Source organism: Equus caballus, chromosome X (assembly GCF_041296265.1).
Source record: "Equus caballus isolate H_3958 breed thoroughbred chromosome X, TB-T2T, whole genome shotgun sequence".
In the NCBI taxonomy this organism is placed as follows: domain Eukaryota; kingdom Metazoa; phylum Chordata; class Mammalia; order Perissodactyla; family Equidae; genus Equus; species Equus caballus.
The window spans coordinates 126367204-126388038 of record NC_091715.1 but is presented as its reverse complement, the minus strand read 5'-3'; the positions used below and the strand labels follow the sequence as shown (position 1 = coordinate 126388038).

Below are 20835 nucleotides of genomic sequence, written 5' to 3'. Positions count from 1 at the left end.
TATCATTGAAAGGTCCTTATTGGCATCTGACTAGATTAGCAATACGGAAGAAGAGAGTGCACTGTTCCCAATGGTTCCAGCATAATTCCAAGGGCTGATTTGTTGGTCTAATTTTGGGCATATGATTGTACCAGCTTAGATCACCTGCTCATTCCTAAAGGTAGGGATAGAACATTCTAATTGGCCAGGTTAGAATTTATGCACCTATTCTTTGAACCAGAGAATGAGATATCTTTGCTCAAACCTTATGGATTGAAAGAGAGAGAGAGAGAGCTGGTCTCAAAGGAAAACCAAAGTACTGTTCCCAGAACAATTGGGAATGTATGTTGGACAGACAAAAACAACACACGAATTTGATAGCCTACCCAGTTTACAAAAGGTCTTCAACTAATATAATGCCACTATACCATATAAAAATAAAAATGTACTCATGCCTTCTATATAAAGACACAATCCAAATTTTTGTATCCCAAGTGCACCCAACGTTAAATTCAAGAACTTTCAGGGATTCACAGTCATCTTGGACAGGTATTGATGCAGCCCCCCTGGTCTCACATCTATGTAGATGATACATTTGACCCCATCCAAAATACCCAATGTCCAATACTGGAGGGAAAACAGGATGAACTAAATAAAACCTCCCATTTGGAAATGGAAAAACTGGATACAATGCACAAAGATTACCAATCAATATCATAACAATTCATGTATCACATACATGAATAGCAAGAACTCCCTGACCTAGCAACAGTAAGTTCTTGGTCAGCCCAGCTGGATGTCTCATCTTCTGAGAGCATCTCCCTTGTCCATTTTCTTACTTGGCTGCTCTTTAAAGGGTCATCAAAGAATCTTACCCTTCTGGGGACTGCATCATCTCAGCAACCCACTTGCTGTAGATGTGAGTTCAGTGACTTGGGGATTGCCTTAGGGGTCGAAAAACCATAGGCGTTTGATTTTTTGGCCAGGCTTGGCTTTTCTCTGGCAATGTGTTTCCTTAAAATTCAGTAGATACATCACTTAGCATTAAATTTAGTTTCCTATAAGATAAAACCCCCAAATAATAGTGACCTATCTAAGATTGAAGTTTAGCTCTTTCTTTCATAAAAGAAATCTAAAGGTAAATTGTCCAGAGCTGGTATGAAGTACAATACTTCCTTTTATCTCTCTCCTCCACCATCCCCAGTGTATGGTCTTCATCCTCATGGCCCAAGATGGCTGATAGAACTCCATCTGTCATATCCACATTCCAGGTACTAGGATGGGGAAAGGTGAAGAAGGGCATATCTTCTCCCTTCTAAGGAGACTTCTCAGAAGGTCCGCAAAACACTATTTTTGCCTATGTCTCATTGACCAATCTTAAAGGCATGGTCATGCCTAACGGTAAGGGAGATTGGGAAATGTAGTCTAGTCTTTTATTCCAAATGGCAATATGCCCAGATAAAAGTTGGGAATCTGTTACTAAAGAAGGAGAAAATAGATGTTGAGGTAGGCAACTAGAATTCCACATTCTACTACAACAGATTCAATTTAAATTCTATTTTATGAAGTGGTAGTCAAAGGAAGAGAATGTTGACAACTCGTGTCCTCGAATCTTCACACTAGCTTAGAGATTTCTGTCTTTTGGCAACAGGTCTTAGGACTCTGCCTAGGCCCCCTAGTCCCTCAATTAAATGATCTCTATCTTGGCTTTTGCATTGGGGTCATTACAAAGTCATCTCCAGGTAGGGGAGGCACAGCTAATCTTCCTTTTTCTTTAAGATGCATATGAGTTATTGGCTCTCCTTTTGATAGGAGTAGGTGGTTGGGGGATACCTGGGGATCTGGATTTTCCCAGGCCTTATTCTTATGTTTTATTGTTTCCTTTTTTATCTACTCATCTCTACACTCTACCCATTCTCCTAGCCCTAAAATAACCCTGGTTACTGAGACATCACTTATAATAAGATCATTGTCAGTGGGTTTTCCCCCTTGGTCTGGCAGAGAACTTTTAACAGAACCTACTTAAGAAAGGCCTAGACCACCAATTATATCTTCTGCTATGGTTGCCAATTCTTTGCCACTGATTGCACCAGCTTCAGTTTTGAGATACCAAATTATGGGACAATCGGTCAATTTAGACTACAATCCATAGGTAGAAAGCACGTATCTTAGAAATGCTGTATTTCTTTCTATATCTACTTGCAGACTTCCTAGGTTTTAGTTCGAATTAATTCCTCTGTTGTAGAACTTTGGGGAAAGCAACAGAAAGTAAGTAGTAAATGCCAACATCCTGATTTCTTCCCTGTAATTTCTCTTAACACTACAGCCATTTCTCTTTCCATGTCTGCTTTATTTTTCTTTGTTCAGAACAAATTTCTTTGTTTCTCTGAACTTTCTGTTGGTCCTCACAATGCTTAGGTTAACATATCCTCAGTTTAATCAAAAGCACAAGGACTCACCAGAATTCCTGAGTCCCAAATTCAAATTCCATAGGGAGAGAATCAAACTGAATCAGTTAGATCAGTTGTCCATCCATCCTCAAAGGACTGTGTACCATGAATATGGCAGACAGAACTCTCCCCTGCTGTTTTGGAGTATTATTGCCAAGGCAGAGATTTGGTTGTCTGGACAGACAACTGAAAAGGTGTCTGCTACAGACATAATCATAAATAACTATGATACAAGATAAATACCACAAGAAAGATACAAATTAGATGGCATAGCGGTATAAAATAAGAAGAGATTTCTTACAGTGAAAAAGCTTCATGGAAGTGATGTCACAGGCAACTACAAGCCAGGGAATGCTAAGAATTACCAGCAAACACCAGAAGCTAGAGGAGGTAAAGAAGAATTCTCCTCTACAGGTTTCAGAGGGAGCCTGATCCTGATGGCACCTTGATTTTAGACGTCCAGCTTCCAGAATTGTGAGAGAATAAATTTCTGTTGTTTTAAGCTATCCAGTTTGTGGTATTTGTTACAGCAGCCCTAGGAAAATAATATGCACTCTAAAGTGACAGCTACCCTGTGCCCCAAAGCCTTACCTTATCTCTGAAGGACATCTTAATTAACGGCTTCATCATTACAAACAGTGACTTCAAATGGGGAAATCCTCACTGTTAATCCCCCCACCCCTCCAGCCTCTCATTCCCTCCAAGGATCTTTTTCTTGTAACTCATTTCTTAGTGCAAAATTATATATAATTTAGTCTTTCTACTATTAAAGAAAAGACCCTATTAAAAAACCAAATTACTTTTGGTAGTGATGATTTATTGTGTAACTTGTTATGGATGCTACTCCACAAACTTGGGTATGCAAGAACTATCATTTCTTTATTTTCTTTAAATCAAATTTATTTCAACTCCACATCTCTGTGCTGCCAGACTGGCAAAAAATTAAATTCCAATCACTTTCTGGAGCTCTCTACCCTCCTTAGGATCACACAAACATGCAGGAAGTTTGCGTGGCAAGTATCAGATAGGGAGAGTATCTCCAATCCTCAGGCCATCATGCTTTCCAGTCCAAGCCTGCATGGTACTGTAAAAGCAAGCAGTCACCCTTCTCCCATGCCTCGGAGAAAGCCACGGCACCTAGAATCTAGCTAGCCTTTTAAGGTTGACCACAAATCCTTTACTCCCAGAGCTTCTGCCAGGAAGCGGCCGGAGATCATTACTACTCCCAAACTGACAGCTGTCAGTCCTTTCCAAAGCTTGGAGAAGTCTCACTCCTTCTTCTGCCCACTCCAAAGTGAACTACTTCCTTCCTTCCTCTCCTCTGAGAACAATCCTTACAATATTCTCAGGATTCCAGGTAAACAAAAGCTAGGGAGACAGACTTTGGGGCCTGCAACACAACCCACTCACTCCCCAGGAAAGAAAGCACAAAGGGCTTGGATTCCTTTTTGGAACAGGAAAGGGAAAATAGAGGCAGAATAAACACGGTATCTCAACAAATTACTCTGAATCACTGAAGTACCAGGATAAAATAATATTAAGAGCTTATATTTTCTTTGAACACTTACTGTGTGCCAGCCATTGTTCTAAGTGCTTGACATGTGTTAACTCATTTCAGCCTCAATTCAATCTGGTAGATACCGTTATCTCCAGATGTTGAAACTAAGGTGGAGAGTTGATGTCGCTGGCGTAAGTTCACATAGCTACTAAGTGGCAGGGCTAGAATTTAAATATAGGCAATTTGGCTCCAGAGACTGCACCCAACCTTTATGCTCTACTGCCTCTCAGTGGAACATATCATCTTCTTATTCACATAGGTATTTTAGGTCCTGGTAATTCCTAGACTTGGATGATTACCAGGTTTAATTCAGAACCTCGGAGACACCTCCTTCTTCCATACCTCCTCTACATCTGTAGGCCCTCTAAGAGCTGAATTTCTCAATAAGCCACCAAAAGGACAGATAGCCTTCTTTTTATCCATTCTACAGATGTTAGCCCTTGGCACCAGTACCTTTAATATGGAGCACTATTATAAGGCAGTGTTTCAAGCCAAATAGTGTTAGATAATAGTTGGCCTTGATCATGTGCAGATCTCTGGTTCAATCTATCATGGCTAGAGTTAACTATATTCCAAAGGTTAATTGCTCTCAGTACACATAGGCTAGGCTCTAGCAACTTTATGCAGACAGAAACCTGGGGCTGATTTCTTCGGAAAGGGGCTGAGAGAGTAGTGGTCAGTAAGATCGTCAAATACCACAGCCCAGAGTCATGCTAAATAATGAAGACTTAATAGCTTTGGCTAGAGCTAAGCAAGTGTCCTAGTGTCATAGGTCAGGCTACATAGTAGGTCAGGCCCTCCTTTCCACATGCCTTGGACTGGAAAGCTGCTGTCTTTTTCAGGAAGAACTTCCAGCTTAATAATATGCTGTAGTGGTGAACAAATACCTTCTTCTCACTCTTCCTCCTTCAAATGGTGACTATAGCCTCACGTCAGAGTTTCTTATAATCAATAAATCAATAATAAAAACACTAAAGATGAATGTAAAAGATATCTCTGAAATATACTGGTACCAGCTGGAAGGATTCTAGGTTAGGAAGTTGGAGCTTTTATGAATTTTGTTTTTGTTTTTTGTTTTTTGTTGTTGTTGTTGTTGTGAGGAAGATTGTCACTGAGCCAAAATCTGTTGCAATCTTCCTCTGTTTTATGTGGGATGCCACCACAGCGTGGCTTGATGAGCAGTACTAGGTCCACACCTGGGATCCAAACCAGTGAACCCTGGGCTGCTGAAGTGGAGCTGGCCCCAAAGTCAGAGCTTTTGCCTGAAGATATGAAGACATGATGAGACATGATCAACACATTCATAGTTTTTCCAGTGCATGAGTGCGATCCACCCAAATGGGTCCCTCAGAGCTGTTAGTTGCAAGACTTGAGTAATTACACAAGAAATGTAAGATAAGATTTTATGTTTTTTACATATATAAAATATCTTTTATTCTGCTTTCTTATTATTGCCCAATGATAATCATGACATGTTAGATCGGGAATCAGAATCAAAGATAGGACAAGGTCAGAAAAGCCAGGTACAATCAATTTTAAACTCATGAAATGAAGCCTAAGGAAAAAAGTTCATTAGATAAATAAGCCAGGCAAGAAAAGTAATCGTAAGTGGTTAGTCCATGATCAAATCCCTTTGCTGTTCTTTAAGATAGGAATTATAGAGACTTAAGAATATATATATTTAGTGATATTTTTCATCTTCCTGCTTAGAATCTTTGTTAAGATCAAGTTATAAAGCTCATAAGATCAGTAGAGGATTTTTCAAGACATGCATCAGTGAAACTCCTCCTACATGTGATTTTGTCTAAATCCTCTATATACTTTTATGTGAATAAACTTAAATGGTTGTCAAGGTGAGTCAGTCTGCAAATGCCTGGGCTGGACAATCAGCCCTGCCTCTTTCTACTTTTCATATTTATCATGCTAACTCTTCCTTTGATGCTTTCATCCCTGCTAGCCTCTCCCCCAACTCTTTTCTTCCTTCTCTGTAAAAATCTGAATCATGTATTTCCTTCAATACTTAGCTCATTGCCCAATGATAATCATGACATTTTAGATCTGGAAGTACCTTAGAGCTCTCCAAAGCCCACTCATTTTATAAATGGGAAACTGAATTCCAGAGAAGGGAAGTGACCTACCTGCTGGTCCTGAAACCAAGGTCACTTAATTCCCAACTTGGTGAACTTTTTACCCCTGTACACCAACTGAGGAGGTATTAGTCATATTCCTTTGCCCATCTACATTTAGAAACATTTGAAAAATAGATATGGATACAGAGACATAAATATCAGCTTTATTCTTGATAAAGCTTGATTGGAGAATGTGGCCTGGATCTGTGGCTACAAATGAGCTTCCAATATCTGCCACTTGGCCTCTCCCCCACACCAAACTGGACTGACTTGCCAAGAAAAAGAGCAAAGAAGCCTATACCCCGAGCATTTGCCACATGGCAACATTGTAGGGGAAATCAGGCAGGTCTGAGCCACACATTCTCAACCATTTTTCCCAATTTTACCAAACATATAAGTCACTCCTCCTCTTGGATAGAAACAGTGAGAGAGAGGTAGGAAAAAAGAGCATAAGCTCTATCCAATATTTATGAGGGGGTGAAAGTCCCTCTTTTATAGACCAAAGGTGGGAGAAAGACACAAGGAAGAAAATGGTTCCCTCTAACAATCTTCTATTCCCAAAGAGTTTGTAAGTGACTCAAATCTGGGGCTACGTTTTGTCGATGGATGCTGTATATGAACAACTGCTGTTAATAATTGTCCAACATCTTATTCTCCTTCTTTAAGTAACAAAATTCTTATTTTCCTTTAGGAAACCACAAGTCCTCCTTACTCATTCAATGAAGTTATTGTAGAGCTCATATGCCTACCTCATCCCCAACCCAATTCCACGGGTGGATATATGACCCAGGCCAGGCCAAACAGGCACAGTATTAGATTTAGAGATGGTCAGGTGACACAAACTGAACCAATATGAGTTAAAACTGAGACTTTGCTTGAATTATTAGGAAAGAAATGCTGCTCTCTTTCTGCTGGGCTTGTTAAACCTGGAGAATGTAAGCCTGGAGTTGCTGATAGCCATCTTGGTCATCCTGTGGGAAGAGTTGGCCTAATAATGATGGAAACATAAGGAAAAGCAGAGCTGAGACATAGGCAATGAAGAAAGGGGGAAACATGGGGAAAAATCCTGATGATAGCACTGAGCCCAGATACCCAGGCTTTTCTTAAGCCAGACTGACTCTCAGATTTTTTAACCATGCGAGCAAATGAAACCCTTTCTCCACATAGTTTTTTAGCCATCTGGAGTAGAGTTTCTATCATAACCAAAAGTCTACTGATGAAAACACCTTCTCTTTTGACAAGCCTAGAACCATTCCTCTCACTTTTGTGGTTTTCTGATCCACACTGTCCTTGCCTGTCTCAAAATCCACTAACTTAGCATTAGGATGACACAAATTAGTCCTTTGTTTTTACTCTCTTGCTTTCTGATTATTTTCAATGCATGCTTTGCCCTCTTGTCAGTTAGTTTCTAAATGCTTGGATACCAGAAATCATGTTTTACTATCATTTTTTCTTTTCCTTTTTCCCTTCTTTTCCAGACTTGTTGAGACATATTTGACATACAACATTATGTAAGTTTAAGGTGTACAACTTCATAATTTGATATACACATATGTTGCAATTGAACACCACAATGAGATTAGTTAGCACAATCATCTCTGTTTCTATGAATTCAGTTGTTTTTTAGATTCCACATATGACTAAGACCATATAGTATTTGTCTAGACAAAATGAAAAGGCAACTTATGGAATGGGAAAAATATTTGCAAATCATATATCTGATGAGGGGTTAATAGCCAAAATATATGAAGAATTCATACAGCTCAATAGCAAAAAAATGACGTGATTATTCTTCCTTAATCCTCACGTTGCTAGTAACTCAACAGATTGACTGAGTCAGCCTACTAAGAGCCTTGTATGGGCCTGACTACACAACAGGAATCTGAAAAATTAACTTTAGTCAGCATAACATACACTTATCTACTAGATCTTAATAATTATGATAAAATATTTGTTTTATTTGCTCGTTTTATTGTAAACACACTTGTTAGTCATGTTTTATTTTATTTTTCTGTAGATTCAACATTTAATGAGTTCAAAGAAATCTTGAGAGGAAAACAGGCTAATTTTTATCTTGGTACCCACTGAAGTAAGTTAAAGTAGCACTAAGAGACATGCAGGATACAGCAAAAGGTCCAACATATATGTCACTGGAGTCCCAGAAGGAGAGAGAAGGAAGAAGGGGACAGATGCAATATTTGAAAAAGATAATGACTGAGAATATGCTAAATGTGATGAAAGACATTAACTCAGAGATTCCAGAGGTTCAGTGAACATCAAGCAGAATAAATGCGAAAAAAACCACACTTATGTACAGTGTAGTCAAGCTGCTCAAACCAAAGTTAAAGTGAAAATCTTCAAAGTGTCTAGAGGAAAAACCCACATTATCCTTAGGAGAATAGTTTAAGAAAATAGCTGATTTAGTAACAAAAACTATGGAGAGCAAAGGACAATGAAATAACATTTTTTTTTTTAGGACAATTAGCCCTGAGCTAACATCTGCTGCCAATCCTCCTCTTTTTTTGTTGAGGAAGATTGGCCCTGAGCCAACATCATGCCCATCTTTCTCTACTTTATATGTGGGACCCCTACCACAGCATGGCTTGCCAAGCAGTGCCATGTCCGCACCCGGGATCTGAACTGGCAAACCCTGGGCTGCCGAAGTGGAACATGCACACTTAACCGCTGCGCTGCTGGGTCGAGCCCTGAAATAACATTTTTAAAGTATCAAAAAGAACAAAACAAAGACAAAAATATGGCCAAACTAGAATTCTATAATCCAAGCAGAGCCAATCAGAGTCCTTTCTCGAGATTTTCTATGAGTATTTTGAGGGAGGAAAGGTCTATCTACCTGTTTAATGTTCATTGCAGCATTATTCACAATAACCAGGAGGTAGAACCAACCCAAGTGCCGAACAACTGATGAATGGATAAAGAAGATGTGATACATATATATATATAATGGAATACTACTCAGCCATATAAAACCAAAATCATCCCATTTGCAATAATATGGATTGTCCTTGAGAGTATTATGTTAAGCAAAATAAGCCAGACAGAGAAAGACAAACACTATGATTTCACTCATATGTGGTTACCAGAGGGGAAGGGGGTGGGAAGGTGGGTGAAAGGGGTAAAGGGGCACATACATATGGTAACAGATAAAAATTAGACTATTGGTGGTGAGCACAATGCAGTCCATACAGAAACTGATAGATAATGACATACACCTGAAATTTCACAGTTATAGACCATTATGACCTAAATAAAATAATTTTTAAAAAACCAGCTTGAGCAACAAAGAGATTTATTGGCTCACATAACAGGAAAGTCCAAGGGCAGATCTGGAAGAGCTAGATCCAGGGGTCAATAACGCCATCTGGGTTCTCTGTTCATTTCTTAGCTCTGAGCCTCTCTACATGACACTTATTTTTTCAGTTGGGCTCTCTCCATTTGGCACGGTTGCTGACAGTTCTCAGGCTATATTTTTACAACTCAGAATTAAACAGGTAGATAGACCTTTAGTCCAAAATACTCAGAAAATCTCGAGAAAGGATTCTGATTGGCTCTGCTTGGATCATGAGCTGCTCTCTGTACAAATCACCGTATCTAGGGGAATTCAGTACAAAGATAAGCTTAGTCTTGGTACCATACCCATCTCTGTGTCCATGAGAGAAATGTATCATTTGTGAAAACAATCCATATAAGGTAGTGAAGGGGGAATAGTTCCTACAATAAAGTGCTTTTGGGCAATCAAAGAGGTATCATGTTCACTACAGACCTTGACCCTTACATGTGTTGTTTTTCTACTTAAAAAATTAATACAGTTTCACCGTTAAAAAGTAAAAATTTACAGAAATGGAGTGTAGCATTTTGGTGAAAGCATGTGTTTTTAAATCAGACAGATGTGGACTTGAAATATGATTCAAACACATCTTAATCCTGTGATCCTGGGTAAGATATTTAACCTTTCTTAGCCTCAGTTTCCTCATCTGTAAATTGGGGAAAATAATAATACCGACTTCATGGGTTATTTATGAGAATTAAATGCGGTAATGTATGGAAGTGCTAAGAACAAATGAAAGCATAGACTAAGCCCCTAATTAATGTTAGTTAAAATCACTCATAATATAGAATGTCCAAGGCATCACTATTCCCATCTTCTGATCTCAACTTCAGCCCACCAAAAGGTCAGCAGTCTGGAGTATATTTCTCCACATTTTATCCTATATTTAAGTTGACACATGCTTCTTTTGTTCATGGAGCTATCCCAGGATAATATCATATATGCTGTCTTGAAACTTGATTTTTTTCTTATTTGCAACTCTCCCCTCCTTCGTATAGCAATAGAGAACATGTCCCTTCTCCTATGTGAGGAATCCCTGTTTCTGTCTTTGAATTCTTCCCTTTCCTGCCTTCTAGGGAAGCTTATACTATCACCAACTCCTGTAAAGTCAACTTCTTTCTTGCACCATGATCTTCCTCACCAATATTTGTGCCTTATCAAGTTCCTCTCTAATTTAAAAATCCTGCCCTAGACACTACACCACTTTCCAGATACCTCCTTGTTTCTCTCCTCCCATTCATTGATATACTTTTCTAAATTTTTTCCATATTTATTCTGTTCATTTCCTCATTCTTCAACCCACTCCAATCCGTCCTCCACCAGTCCAAAAAACAGCCCTTATGAAAATCATCACTGGTCTCCATGTCACCAACTTAAATGAACACTCTACCCTCCTCCTCCTATTTGATCTCTCAGCAGCATTTGACCCTATTAATCTTTTCTCCTTTTTGAAAAACACTTCTTCGGCTTCCATAATACCACATACTACTGGTTTTCCTTCTATCACCCTGGTCCATGCTTCACAGTCTCCTTTGCAGGTCCGTGCTCTTCTTCCTAGGCATTCAATGTTGGAGTTCCTTAAGGTTCTGTCCTAGTATTTCTCCCCTTATACTTTCCATGTTCATTCTCTAAGTGATCTAATCCACATCCACAGCTTCAATTACATCTAAGTGCCAATGACTCACAAATTAAATCTCTAGTCTAGATCTTGCTTGTAAGATCCACTCAATATATCGAATTTCATATCCTGAAAACCCTATAACTTAACACGTCCACAAATCAAATCCTCCTTCAGTGTCCACTATCAATGAATAGTGTGCCGTACACCCAGTTCCAAGAGCCAAAACACTAAATGTCACCTTTGACTCTTCTCTGTCCTTTATCCCTCTATATTCAATATATTATAAATTCCAGTTAATTTTACCACCTAAATATTACTAAAATCCATCAAATTCTCTCCACATCTTCTGCCACCAGCCTATCTTACCTGAAGTACTGCAAAATCCTTCTGGCTAAACTTTCTGAATCTTGTCTGGTTCCCCTGTAATATATACACTGAACTGTAGCCACAGCCCTCTTTTCAAAAAGCACATCTGATCATATCATCCATTTCTAAAAAAAAAAAAAATACTTCAGTGACTTTACATTGCTCCTAAGATAAACGACAAAGTCAGTAATGTGGTTGCAAGGCTTCTTATGGTCTGTCTTCTGCCACACTCTCCAGGTTCATCTCTTGTCATTGCTCATCTTATTCTCAGTCTAGCCACACTGAGGGGCTCCCTCTTCCAGTAGGGCTTGTGATGATCCCTAATGTTCTTCCCTGCTGCTGTTTTATCTATTTAACTCCTCATTTTTCAGACCATGGAGTAAGTGCCAACCATCTGCCCCACTCTACTACTTCCCAGTCCGTATAAGATTATTTTGTTTTATGCTCTTATGGAACCTTTATTACATTTTCATTTGGATTGATTCTGCATTGAGGATTCTGTAACTTAGTCTTTAGTTGTAAATGATTTTAATTTTTTTCTCTATTTTTTTATACGAGTTGAATCAACTCGTATTTCATATCTTACTGGGTTTTTTTTTTTTTTTGTCCATCTATGCTCTTTGTTTTCATATGTCTGATTCAAGGTAGTTTTCCATATATCGAAAAGCTCTTTTGAGGATGTATATAATTCAGTTTGGAGTATTGTTTTCAATTTTATTTAACTTCATGACTTTTTTGGAGATAATTTTCACCACCAGAAAGCCTTTGATTTATATTTTCTATTTTTTCCAGTAGTTTTGTATGGATGTGGTCTGCTTTTATTTATTTCTGCTAATTTCACAGACAGGATTCCTAGTTAGAGAATGCTCTTCTGTCCATTCTGCCCTCTTCTGTGAAGTTTCTTTTATGGACGGTGCTGTTGACGCAAAAGAGAGAGAGAGAGGAGGGTTGATGCGTCTTGTTTTCCTTTCTTTTCCGCAGCATCCTTAATTTTCCCTTCTTATTTCCCTCTTTCCCTACACAGCCGCATCTCTAAAGGGTACCGACACCTCTCTACATATCTGATTCTCCCACCGAAGTGTGTGAGGCTGCCCCTGCTGGTCTCACACTCTTTCGGGCCTCTTCTTGCAGTCAGTGCTGTGAACTGCCAAGTCCCAACCTGTGTTCATGATTTTGTCATTTAATGCTGTGTTTACATTCTGGGGTGATTTTATCTATGCTTCATCTAAGTCCTCTGGTCAAATCAACTCTTTTTCAAGGAGCTTCTTAAACCTCCTCTCCCCCATTTTCAGCACTCACAGGCTTGCAGCAGGAAGTGGGCAGCTAGAGCCCTGTTGGGATTGATTATTTTCTCTCCTTAAGGGTAATTTTAAGTTTGCAGTGTTCTCTGTCTCCTAAAAATGCTGAAGGCAGAGGTCATGTATGCTTTTCTGTGTCCTCCATGTTGATTATATGGGTTTTTGAGAGGAGGATGTGGAAGAGATTCGAAATCAGGTAGCCATCACTGTTCGCTAATTCCACTTCCCTTGCTTTAAAAAATAATTTGATATCATACCTATGTTTTCCTAAAAGTTATTTTTCTTAGTTTTGTTTATATTGAGCTTTATAAAGATGCAGTCATACTATATATATATTCTTCTTGGAATTGCATTTTTACTCATCATTCATAATATTCATCCATGTTGTTGTATAGATGTAGTTCACTCATTCTTACTTCTGTATAGCATTCTAATATGAGACTATTTATTATTCATATTTATATTATTCACACTACTATTGATGGGCACATGAGTTACAATTTTCTTATTTTTATTACTACAATCAGTGCTACTGTAAACATTTTTGTATATCTCTCTATTTTTTTTTTTGAGGAAGATTAGGCCTGAGCTAACATCCGCTGCCAATCCTCCTCTTTTTGCTGAGGAAGACTGGCCCTGAGCTAAGATCCTTGCTCATCTTCCTCTACTTTATATGTGGGACGCCTGCCACAGCATGGCTTGCCAAGCGGTACATAGGTCTGCACCTGGGATCCGAACTGGCGAACCCTGGGCTGCCGAAGTGGAATGTGAGAACTTAACCACTGCGCCGCCGGGCCGGCCCCTGTATATATCTCTTGAGGCACATGTACAAGAGTTTCTCTCGGGCTGCACTGTTCAGTATGGTAGGCACTAGCTACGTTTCTCTACTGAGCATTTGAAATGGGCAGGTAAGAAGTGAAATATGCTGTAAGGATAAAATGCACACAGGATTTCAAAGAGTTGACTGTGTAAAAAAAGAGATGTAAAATATCTCACAGATAATTTTTATATTGATTACATGTTGAAATGATGCCACACTGGATATATTGATTAAACTAAATGTGTTAAATTAATATCACCTGTTTCTTATGACTTTTTTAATGTATCTCCAAGAATATTAAAAATTACGTATTTGGCCTGCATTTGTGGATCATATTCGATTTCTAGTGGAATGTGCTGCTCCAGGATAAAAACTTAGGGATAGAAATTCTGGGTAGAAGAATATGTGAATCTTTACCTTTATTGATAAAGCCAAATTATTTCTCAATGAGATTGTACCAATTTGTACCATCAGCAGCACTGTACAAGCTTTACCATTGTTCCACATCCTCTCCAATACTTAGATTGTCAGGCAATTTAATCAATGCCGATCAAATCGTTGTAAAATGATAACTTACTGGGGTCTTGATTTTCATTTTTCAGATTACTAATGAGATTGAGCACATTTTCATATTTTTAAATTGCTATTCGTGTTTCTGCTAATATGAAATGCCTATTTTGTCTTTCTCCTCTCTCTCTCCCCCTGCTTTTTTCTACCGGATTTTTAAAATGTTTTTCTTAACGATTTGTAGAAATGCTTTCTATATTTAAGATACCAAAACTTTGTCTATTATGTTGCAAGTATTCTTTATTTATGGTGTGTCTTTTCCCCCTTTTTTTTTTTTTTTGAGGAAGATTAACCCTGAGCTAACATCTGCTGCCAGTCCTCCACTTTTTGGCTGAGGAATACTGGCCCTGAGCTAACATCATGCCCATCTTCCTCTACTTTATATGTGGGACGCCTATCACAGCATGGCTTGACAAGCGGTACCATGTCCGCACCAGGGATCCGAACCGACGAACCCCGGGCCCCCGAAGCAGAACGTGCGCACTTAACCGCTGCGCCACTGGGCCGGCCCCTTTTCACCTTCTTGATGGCATATTTTTATAAATAAAAAAATCTTAATTTTAATGTAGTTCAATTTGTCAAACTTCTTTTTATGATTAGTGCCTTTTTTTGGTCTTAAATCTAAGCTAGCCTGAGGTAATAAAGATATTCTTTTATAGTTTCTTCTAAAAGTGTTAGAACACGAACATGAAATTCATAGGCATGTAATATATCTCCATTTAGTTAAGTCTCCTTTAACACCTTTAAATACAGGTTCAGAAATTTCTCCATGGATGTCTTGCACATCTTTTATTATATTTATTCTTAGGTGCCTTCATAGTTTTCTAGCTTTTATAAAAGGTTTCTTTTTAAAAAAAATTATCCTGTTTGTTGCTAGAATATATAAATGCAATGGAATTTATATACTGATCATATTGTGAGCCAAGTTGCTAAACCCTATTATTATTTGTAATAATTTGCACGTAGATTCTTCTTGGTTTTCTTTATAAAAAATCATATGAGCTGCAAATAAACACAGTTTTGTTTCATCCTTTTCAATTTGAATTATTTCACATTTCAGTCCTTAATCCACATGGAGTTTATTTGGCTGTAGGGTATGAAGTGATGGTTTTATTTCATTTTTTATATGGATAACCAACTGCACCAGTTCCATTTATTGAACAACTAAATCTTCCTTACAAAAGGATTTCAGTGCCTCTGTCATATATCAAGATCCTATATATACATGTTTCTGGGTTCTATTATTTTTCATTGATTATATTATTTTCCTTCTCTGAAGAACTTTTAACATTTCTTGCAAGGCAGGTCTACTGGCAGCAAATTCCCTCAATTTTTCTTTGTCTGAGGAAGTATTTATTTCTCCTTCACTTTTAAAGTCTAATTTCACAGGGTATGGAATTCTAGGTCAATGGTTTTTTTTTTTTTTAACTCAACACTTTAAATATTTCATTCCACTCTCTTCTTGTTTGCATAGTTTCTGAGGAGAAGTCACATATAATTTTTATCTTTGCTCTTCTATAAGTAAGGTGCTTTTTTGTTTCCCCTCTGGCTTCTTTCATGATTTTTTTCTTTATCTTTGATTTTCTGTATGTTGAAAATGATATTCCTGGGTATCTTTTTTTGGCCTTTATCCTGCTTAGCGTCCTCTAAGCTTCCTTGATCTGTAGTTTGGTGTCTGACATTAATCTGGAGACATTTTGAGTTATCATTATTTCAGATATTTCTTTTAGTTCTTTCTCTCTTTCTTCTCCTTCTAGTATTCCATTACACATATGTTACAGCTTTTCTAGTTGCTCCATAGTCCTTGGATATTCTGTTCTGTTTTTCTCAGTCTTTGTTCTCTTTGATTTTTAGTTTTGGAAGTTTCTTCTGAGATACCCTCAAGCTCAGAGATTCTTTCCTCAGCCATGTCCAGTCTACTAATAAGCCCATCAAAAGCATTCTTGATTTCTATTAACATTTTTTTTATCTCTAGCATTTCTTTTTGGTTCGTTTTTAGGATTTCCATCTCTTTTTTTACGTTGCCCATCTGTTCTGCATGCTGCCTACTTTATCTATTAGAGGCCTTAGCATATTAATCATAGTTGCTTTAAATTCCTCATCTGGAAATACCAACATCCCTGCCGTGTCTGATTCTGATGCTTGCTCTGTCTCTTCAAATTGTGCATTTCGCTTTTCGGCATGCCTTATAGTTTTTACTTTGATATTCAGACATAATGTATCGGGTAAAAAGAACTGTGGTAAGTAGGCTTTTGGTAACGTTGTGGTGATGTGTGAGGAGAGGGAAGTGTTCTATAGTCCCATGATTCATTCTCAGTGTTTTAGGGAGCCCATCTCTCAGGACTGTGACCCTCACAAGTGCTTCCCAGTACCTGCCAATCTCCCTGCTTGGGTGGGACAGGTTGGCTGGAGGGGGCAGTAGTTGGATATGTGCCTTCCTCCACATCAATTAGGCTGTGAAAATACCCCAGCAGGTTAGGCTTTTGTTAACTAGTTTTTCCTGAGGGCAGGCCTTGTTAAGAAAAACTGAATGGCATATATTGAAATGGTTCCTTTTCCTTTCCCCCTGCCAGAAGCACGGGGGAGTTTTTCTCCAATACTTACTTCGAGAACCTGGTTGAGCTCCCAAATGTAAAACTCACAAAGGGAGGAGGTCCCTTCTATGACTAGGTCCCCCCTGGAGATTTTTAACTCTCAGACTTGTCCGTACTGAGCCTCCAGCACTTTGTCAATTACAGTTCAGGTTTTCCTACCCTGGCACTAGTTCTCACGGTGGTTTCTGGTCATGAATCTCTGCTCTAGTAAGCCACCGACTCCCTGTATTTGCCTGTTCGTCTCTCCAATTTTGGAGGCAGGGTTTTGCCCCGTGTCCTCACCTCTCTTACAGATCCAAGAAGAGTTGTTGATTTTTCGGTCTGTTGGGCCTTTACCTGTTGTTGCCATGGAGTGGTGACTTTCAAGTTCCCCACATGAGGAAGAAGAATCTAAAAGTTTAGCACTGATTTATTTGCTTTTAATGCTGAGTTGTAAGAATTGTTTATATATTCTGAATACAAGTCTTACCACATATATAATTTGGAAATATTTTCTCTCATTTGGTGTGTTAACTTTCACTATATTGATAGTATCATTTGAAGAAGAAACACATTTTTAATTTTGATGAAGTCCAATTTAACTATTTCTTTCTTTCGACATTGTGCTTTTGGTGTCATCGCTAAGAAACTATTGCATAACCCAAGATCACAAACATTTATTCCTATGTTTTCATTGAAGAGCTTTATAATTTTAGCTGTTACATTTGGGTCATTGATCTATCCTTATACTTTTGATCTATTTGTGTCTTTGAATTTAAAGCATGTTTTTCGTAGACAGCATATAATTTGATCATGTTTTTTTAAAAAAAAAAATCCGTTCTACTAATTTGTACCTTTTCTTTGGAGTGTTTAGTCCATTTACATTTAATGTAATTACTGATAAGCTAGGACTTATGACTGCCATTTTGCTATTGGTCTTCTGCATGTCTTTTTTGTTTCTATTCCTCCATCACTGTCTTTTCAAGGCTACCTACATATGCAAACAAGTTCAAAATTGATATATATTTCTAGTGAATTTAGCCTTTTATTCTGTGGTGACCTTCTCTACCTATTAGTCTTTTTAATTTTTTAGTAATATTGCTATCCTAGCTTTTTTCATCTACTGTTTTGTCTGGTACACCTGTTTTTTCCTGGCATAGCTTTTGAAAACATTATTTCAGCCCTTACTGGAAGTGTTTACTTATTGAGATTGCTGATACATTTCGACTTGTCTCTATCATCTTAGTGTTTTATTTCTCTTCAAACTTCTTTTTCCATACTTCCCTCTAATTCTTTCTCTCTCAACTGATTAAGTTATAGCACAATTTTTGTATTTTGCTCTTTTTCATATTCCATTATCTTTTCCTGTAACCATTTGGGATCTATACATCAAATGATATTCTTTAAATGGTTATTATTAAAATTTTGTTTCATAACACAGTCTACAGTTAAAAATAATACCTTATCCCCCCTCCCAAACAAAACATGGATGTTAGTACATTTTAACTCTGAGCAATCTTCCTCTCATTTTTGCCAACAACGATAACAACTTACACGACTTTTGATGCAACATTTAATTTTTGTCCTTTCTTAGGCCAACAAATTAGACATGGTTAATATTTAATACATAACATGTTTACTTAGATTGACATACATGCTTACCATCTAACCTGTTCAACATTCCTTCCTTTTCCAAAAACAACTCCTTTAATGTATAACTTGAACACAATAAAATGCACACATTTTAAGTATGTAGTTCAATGAATTTTGACAAATATGTACACCCACTGTTGAAGATTCAGCCATGTGCACATCCCTCACCCTATCCAACCCCGTCTACCTGCTGTGGGAAGTGCAGTCAGCAGACAGTGGGCCATGTGGAAGAGAGCTAGGAACTGTGGTCATCTGGAGAGTGCATGCTCCCTTCTGAATGGAGTAGCTGCTACTTTAGTCAATTGTTGCCACGAGGGCCCAGTGTTGTTAGTTCTTTGGATTTTTAATGAGATGCTGGAAATCCAAAAATTATCAAAAACATTCTGATTTTTAATCGTTGGCAATGGATTTGAATGTCTTAAAACACTCAGCAGGCCAACACAAAATATTTTTGCAGGCAGTCTCTTCTGCTCTGAATCACTATTTTTCTACTTTTGCTGTAGATATTTGGAGTCTTTATATTAGGTTGAAGCTGAGTTCCTCTCAACTTCGGGGTAAGCTCCACTGCAGAATAAAAATGTGTGCCTCTCAATCTCTTTCAGTTAAAAACAAAACTACCTGTGGAAGAAGAAGAGCGAAAAGACAGATCACCAAAGTAACTGAGACAATCATAAAAACTCTCAACAAGGCCTTAATGGTGAGAAAAGATGAGAACTTTGCATGGCAGAGATGTGCCCTGACCAGGGCCTGTTGGGTGTCAGAGTTAAAGAGACAGCTATCACTTATGGGTGCAAGTAATGAGTTTCTCCTTTTCCTCTTACAAGGAGTTTGGTGGTTGGCAGCTCAGGGTTGGTTTAGTTGCTCAAGATCAGTCCTGATTCTAATCTTGCTTTTTTGCCATTCTTGCTATTTGTCTTTTTTTCCTGTGGGCTTAAGATATCTATTGTAGCTCCAGGCACTGCATTCATGTTCCAGATAAGAAAAAGGGAGAAAGCAAAGGAAAAGAAAATGTGTATGATAGCTGAGTCTCTATCTTCTTAGAAGGAAAGTAGCCTTATCTATTAGACTTCTATTTACATTTAACCAGCTAGAACACTGAAACATGGCCACCCTTAAGTTGCAGGGGAGGCTACCCTGAATAAAGAGCTCTGTTAAGAAAAAAGGAGGAAATGGATATTGAGGAGGGCATTACCCATCTATACAGAGCAAGTAATTCTGGGGCAAACTTGTTGTTATATTGTTTTTATGATAATGCTTATCTATTGGCTAGATGCATCAGCAATCAGAATCTAGTCCTGGTGTTTCAGAAGCTATGACGTGGATCATCTCTCCAGCCCTCAGGAAAGTAGGCTGAGACCATAAATATCCCTTTGTTTCTCTTTAGCCTGAACTCAATGGCCTTTATGAAGAAGATGGTAACATACTCAGGATATGGTACCATCACACAGAGTGAAGTTGACCTTGACATAATTATCCTTTGCCATATTTTTAATCTAGGATTTTGGTCCCTTAGGCTCAGCGCTATAAACCAGGGGTAAATCATGTGAATCGTATTCTGTGGCTGTCTTGAATTCAGGGAGTGATTATGGGACCAAATTCAAGATTGATGCGGTGCCTAATGATTTGGATGAGGAAAAATTTTTGATTCACAAAATACACTGCCAAGTTTTAAATAGCTACTGCCACCTAGGCAGGGTAGAGTGTACTTCTGAACTAGGAGTCCTATCAGGGCTACCTCTACCATGCTTTAAAAAACAAACATACAAAAACAAAAGATAGGGAAGGATGAATCCCAAAGTGAACCTTTGTCTTGGTTCATTTCTACTGCCTGTTCAGTACTGTTTGGCATTTGGAAATCTGATTCACTCATTCCTTCCATCGTTTCGTCATTAATTGATTCATTCAGCAAATGATCGAGTAGCTATTCTATGCCAAGGAACTGGGTTCAGAGTGGATATTGAGGTTAAATGAATTCTCTCAAGGTCATCATTTAAAAGAGGGACATCTTGGGTGAATGTGAAAGCTTTACAGGAACTGTAAAAGTCTCATTGGGGTAGACTACAGTAAGGTCTATGTGGGGGCCTAATTTGAAACCTACATTTGAAACTGGAAGTTATCAGGGACAGCCAAATGGACTTCAATTTACAATGGCTACCTGGCAAACATAGAGAAGGAGATTTAAAAACTTGAGAGCAATTCACAAAAAGACTTTTCAACAAGACCCCTAGGAGGAGGATGGAATGATCTCCTTAGAAGTCAGACCACTCATCATGGGGTCAGAAAGTCAAAACATCCTGTATTGTGATTCCAGGACAGGAAGATGAAAGGAATATTCCCAGAGCACCATGAAGAGGTGCCACTAAAAATGTCCCCACAAATGTTTCCTGATGAATTTGTCCAATGTTCCTCAAGGAAGACCATAAAGTCGAAAGGTACTCTTGCAGGTAGCGGGTGGACAGAAGGAGCTGAAAAGTT

At 38.3% G+C, this 20835-nt stretch overlaps 1 protein-coding gene across 9 annotated transcripts in view; it reads left to right on the top strand.

The window, feature by feature from the left end:
- MBNL3 (muscleblind like splicing regulator 3) overlaps positions 1–20103 on the top strand; it is a 169307-nt gene extending 149204 nt beyond the window's left edge. For 5 of the 9 annotated variants that reach the window (XM_070257927.1, XM_070257925.1, XM_070257924.1 and 2 more), the window contains one exon: positions 18963–20103. In XM_070257927.1, coding sequence (XP_070114028.1) covers positions 18963–19309 — 347 coding nt within the window. In that variant the 3' untranslated portion in view covers positions 19310–20103. Of the gene's footprint in view, positions 1–14421; positions 15171–18962 lie in introns of those variants that run through there. The other 4 variants (XM_070257931.1, XM_070257953.1, XM_070257952.1 and 1 more) reach the window with 3 other exon arrangements.
- Positions 20104–20835: the final 732 nt, after the last annotated feature.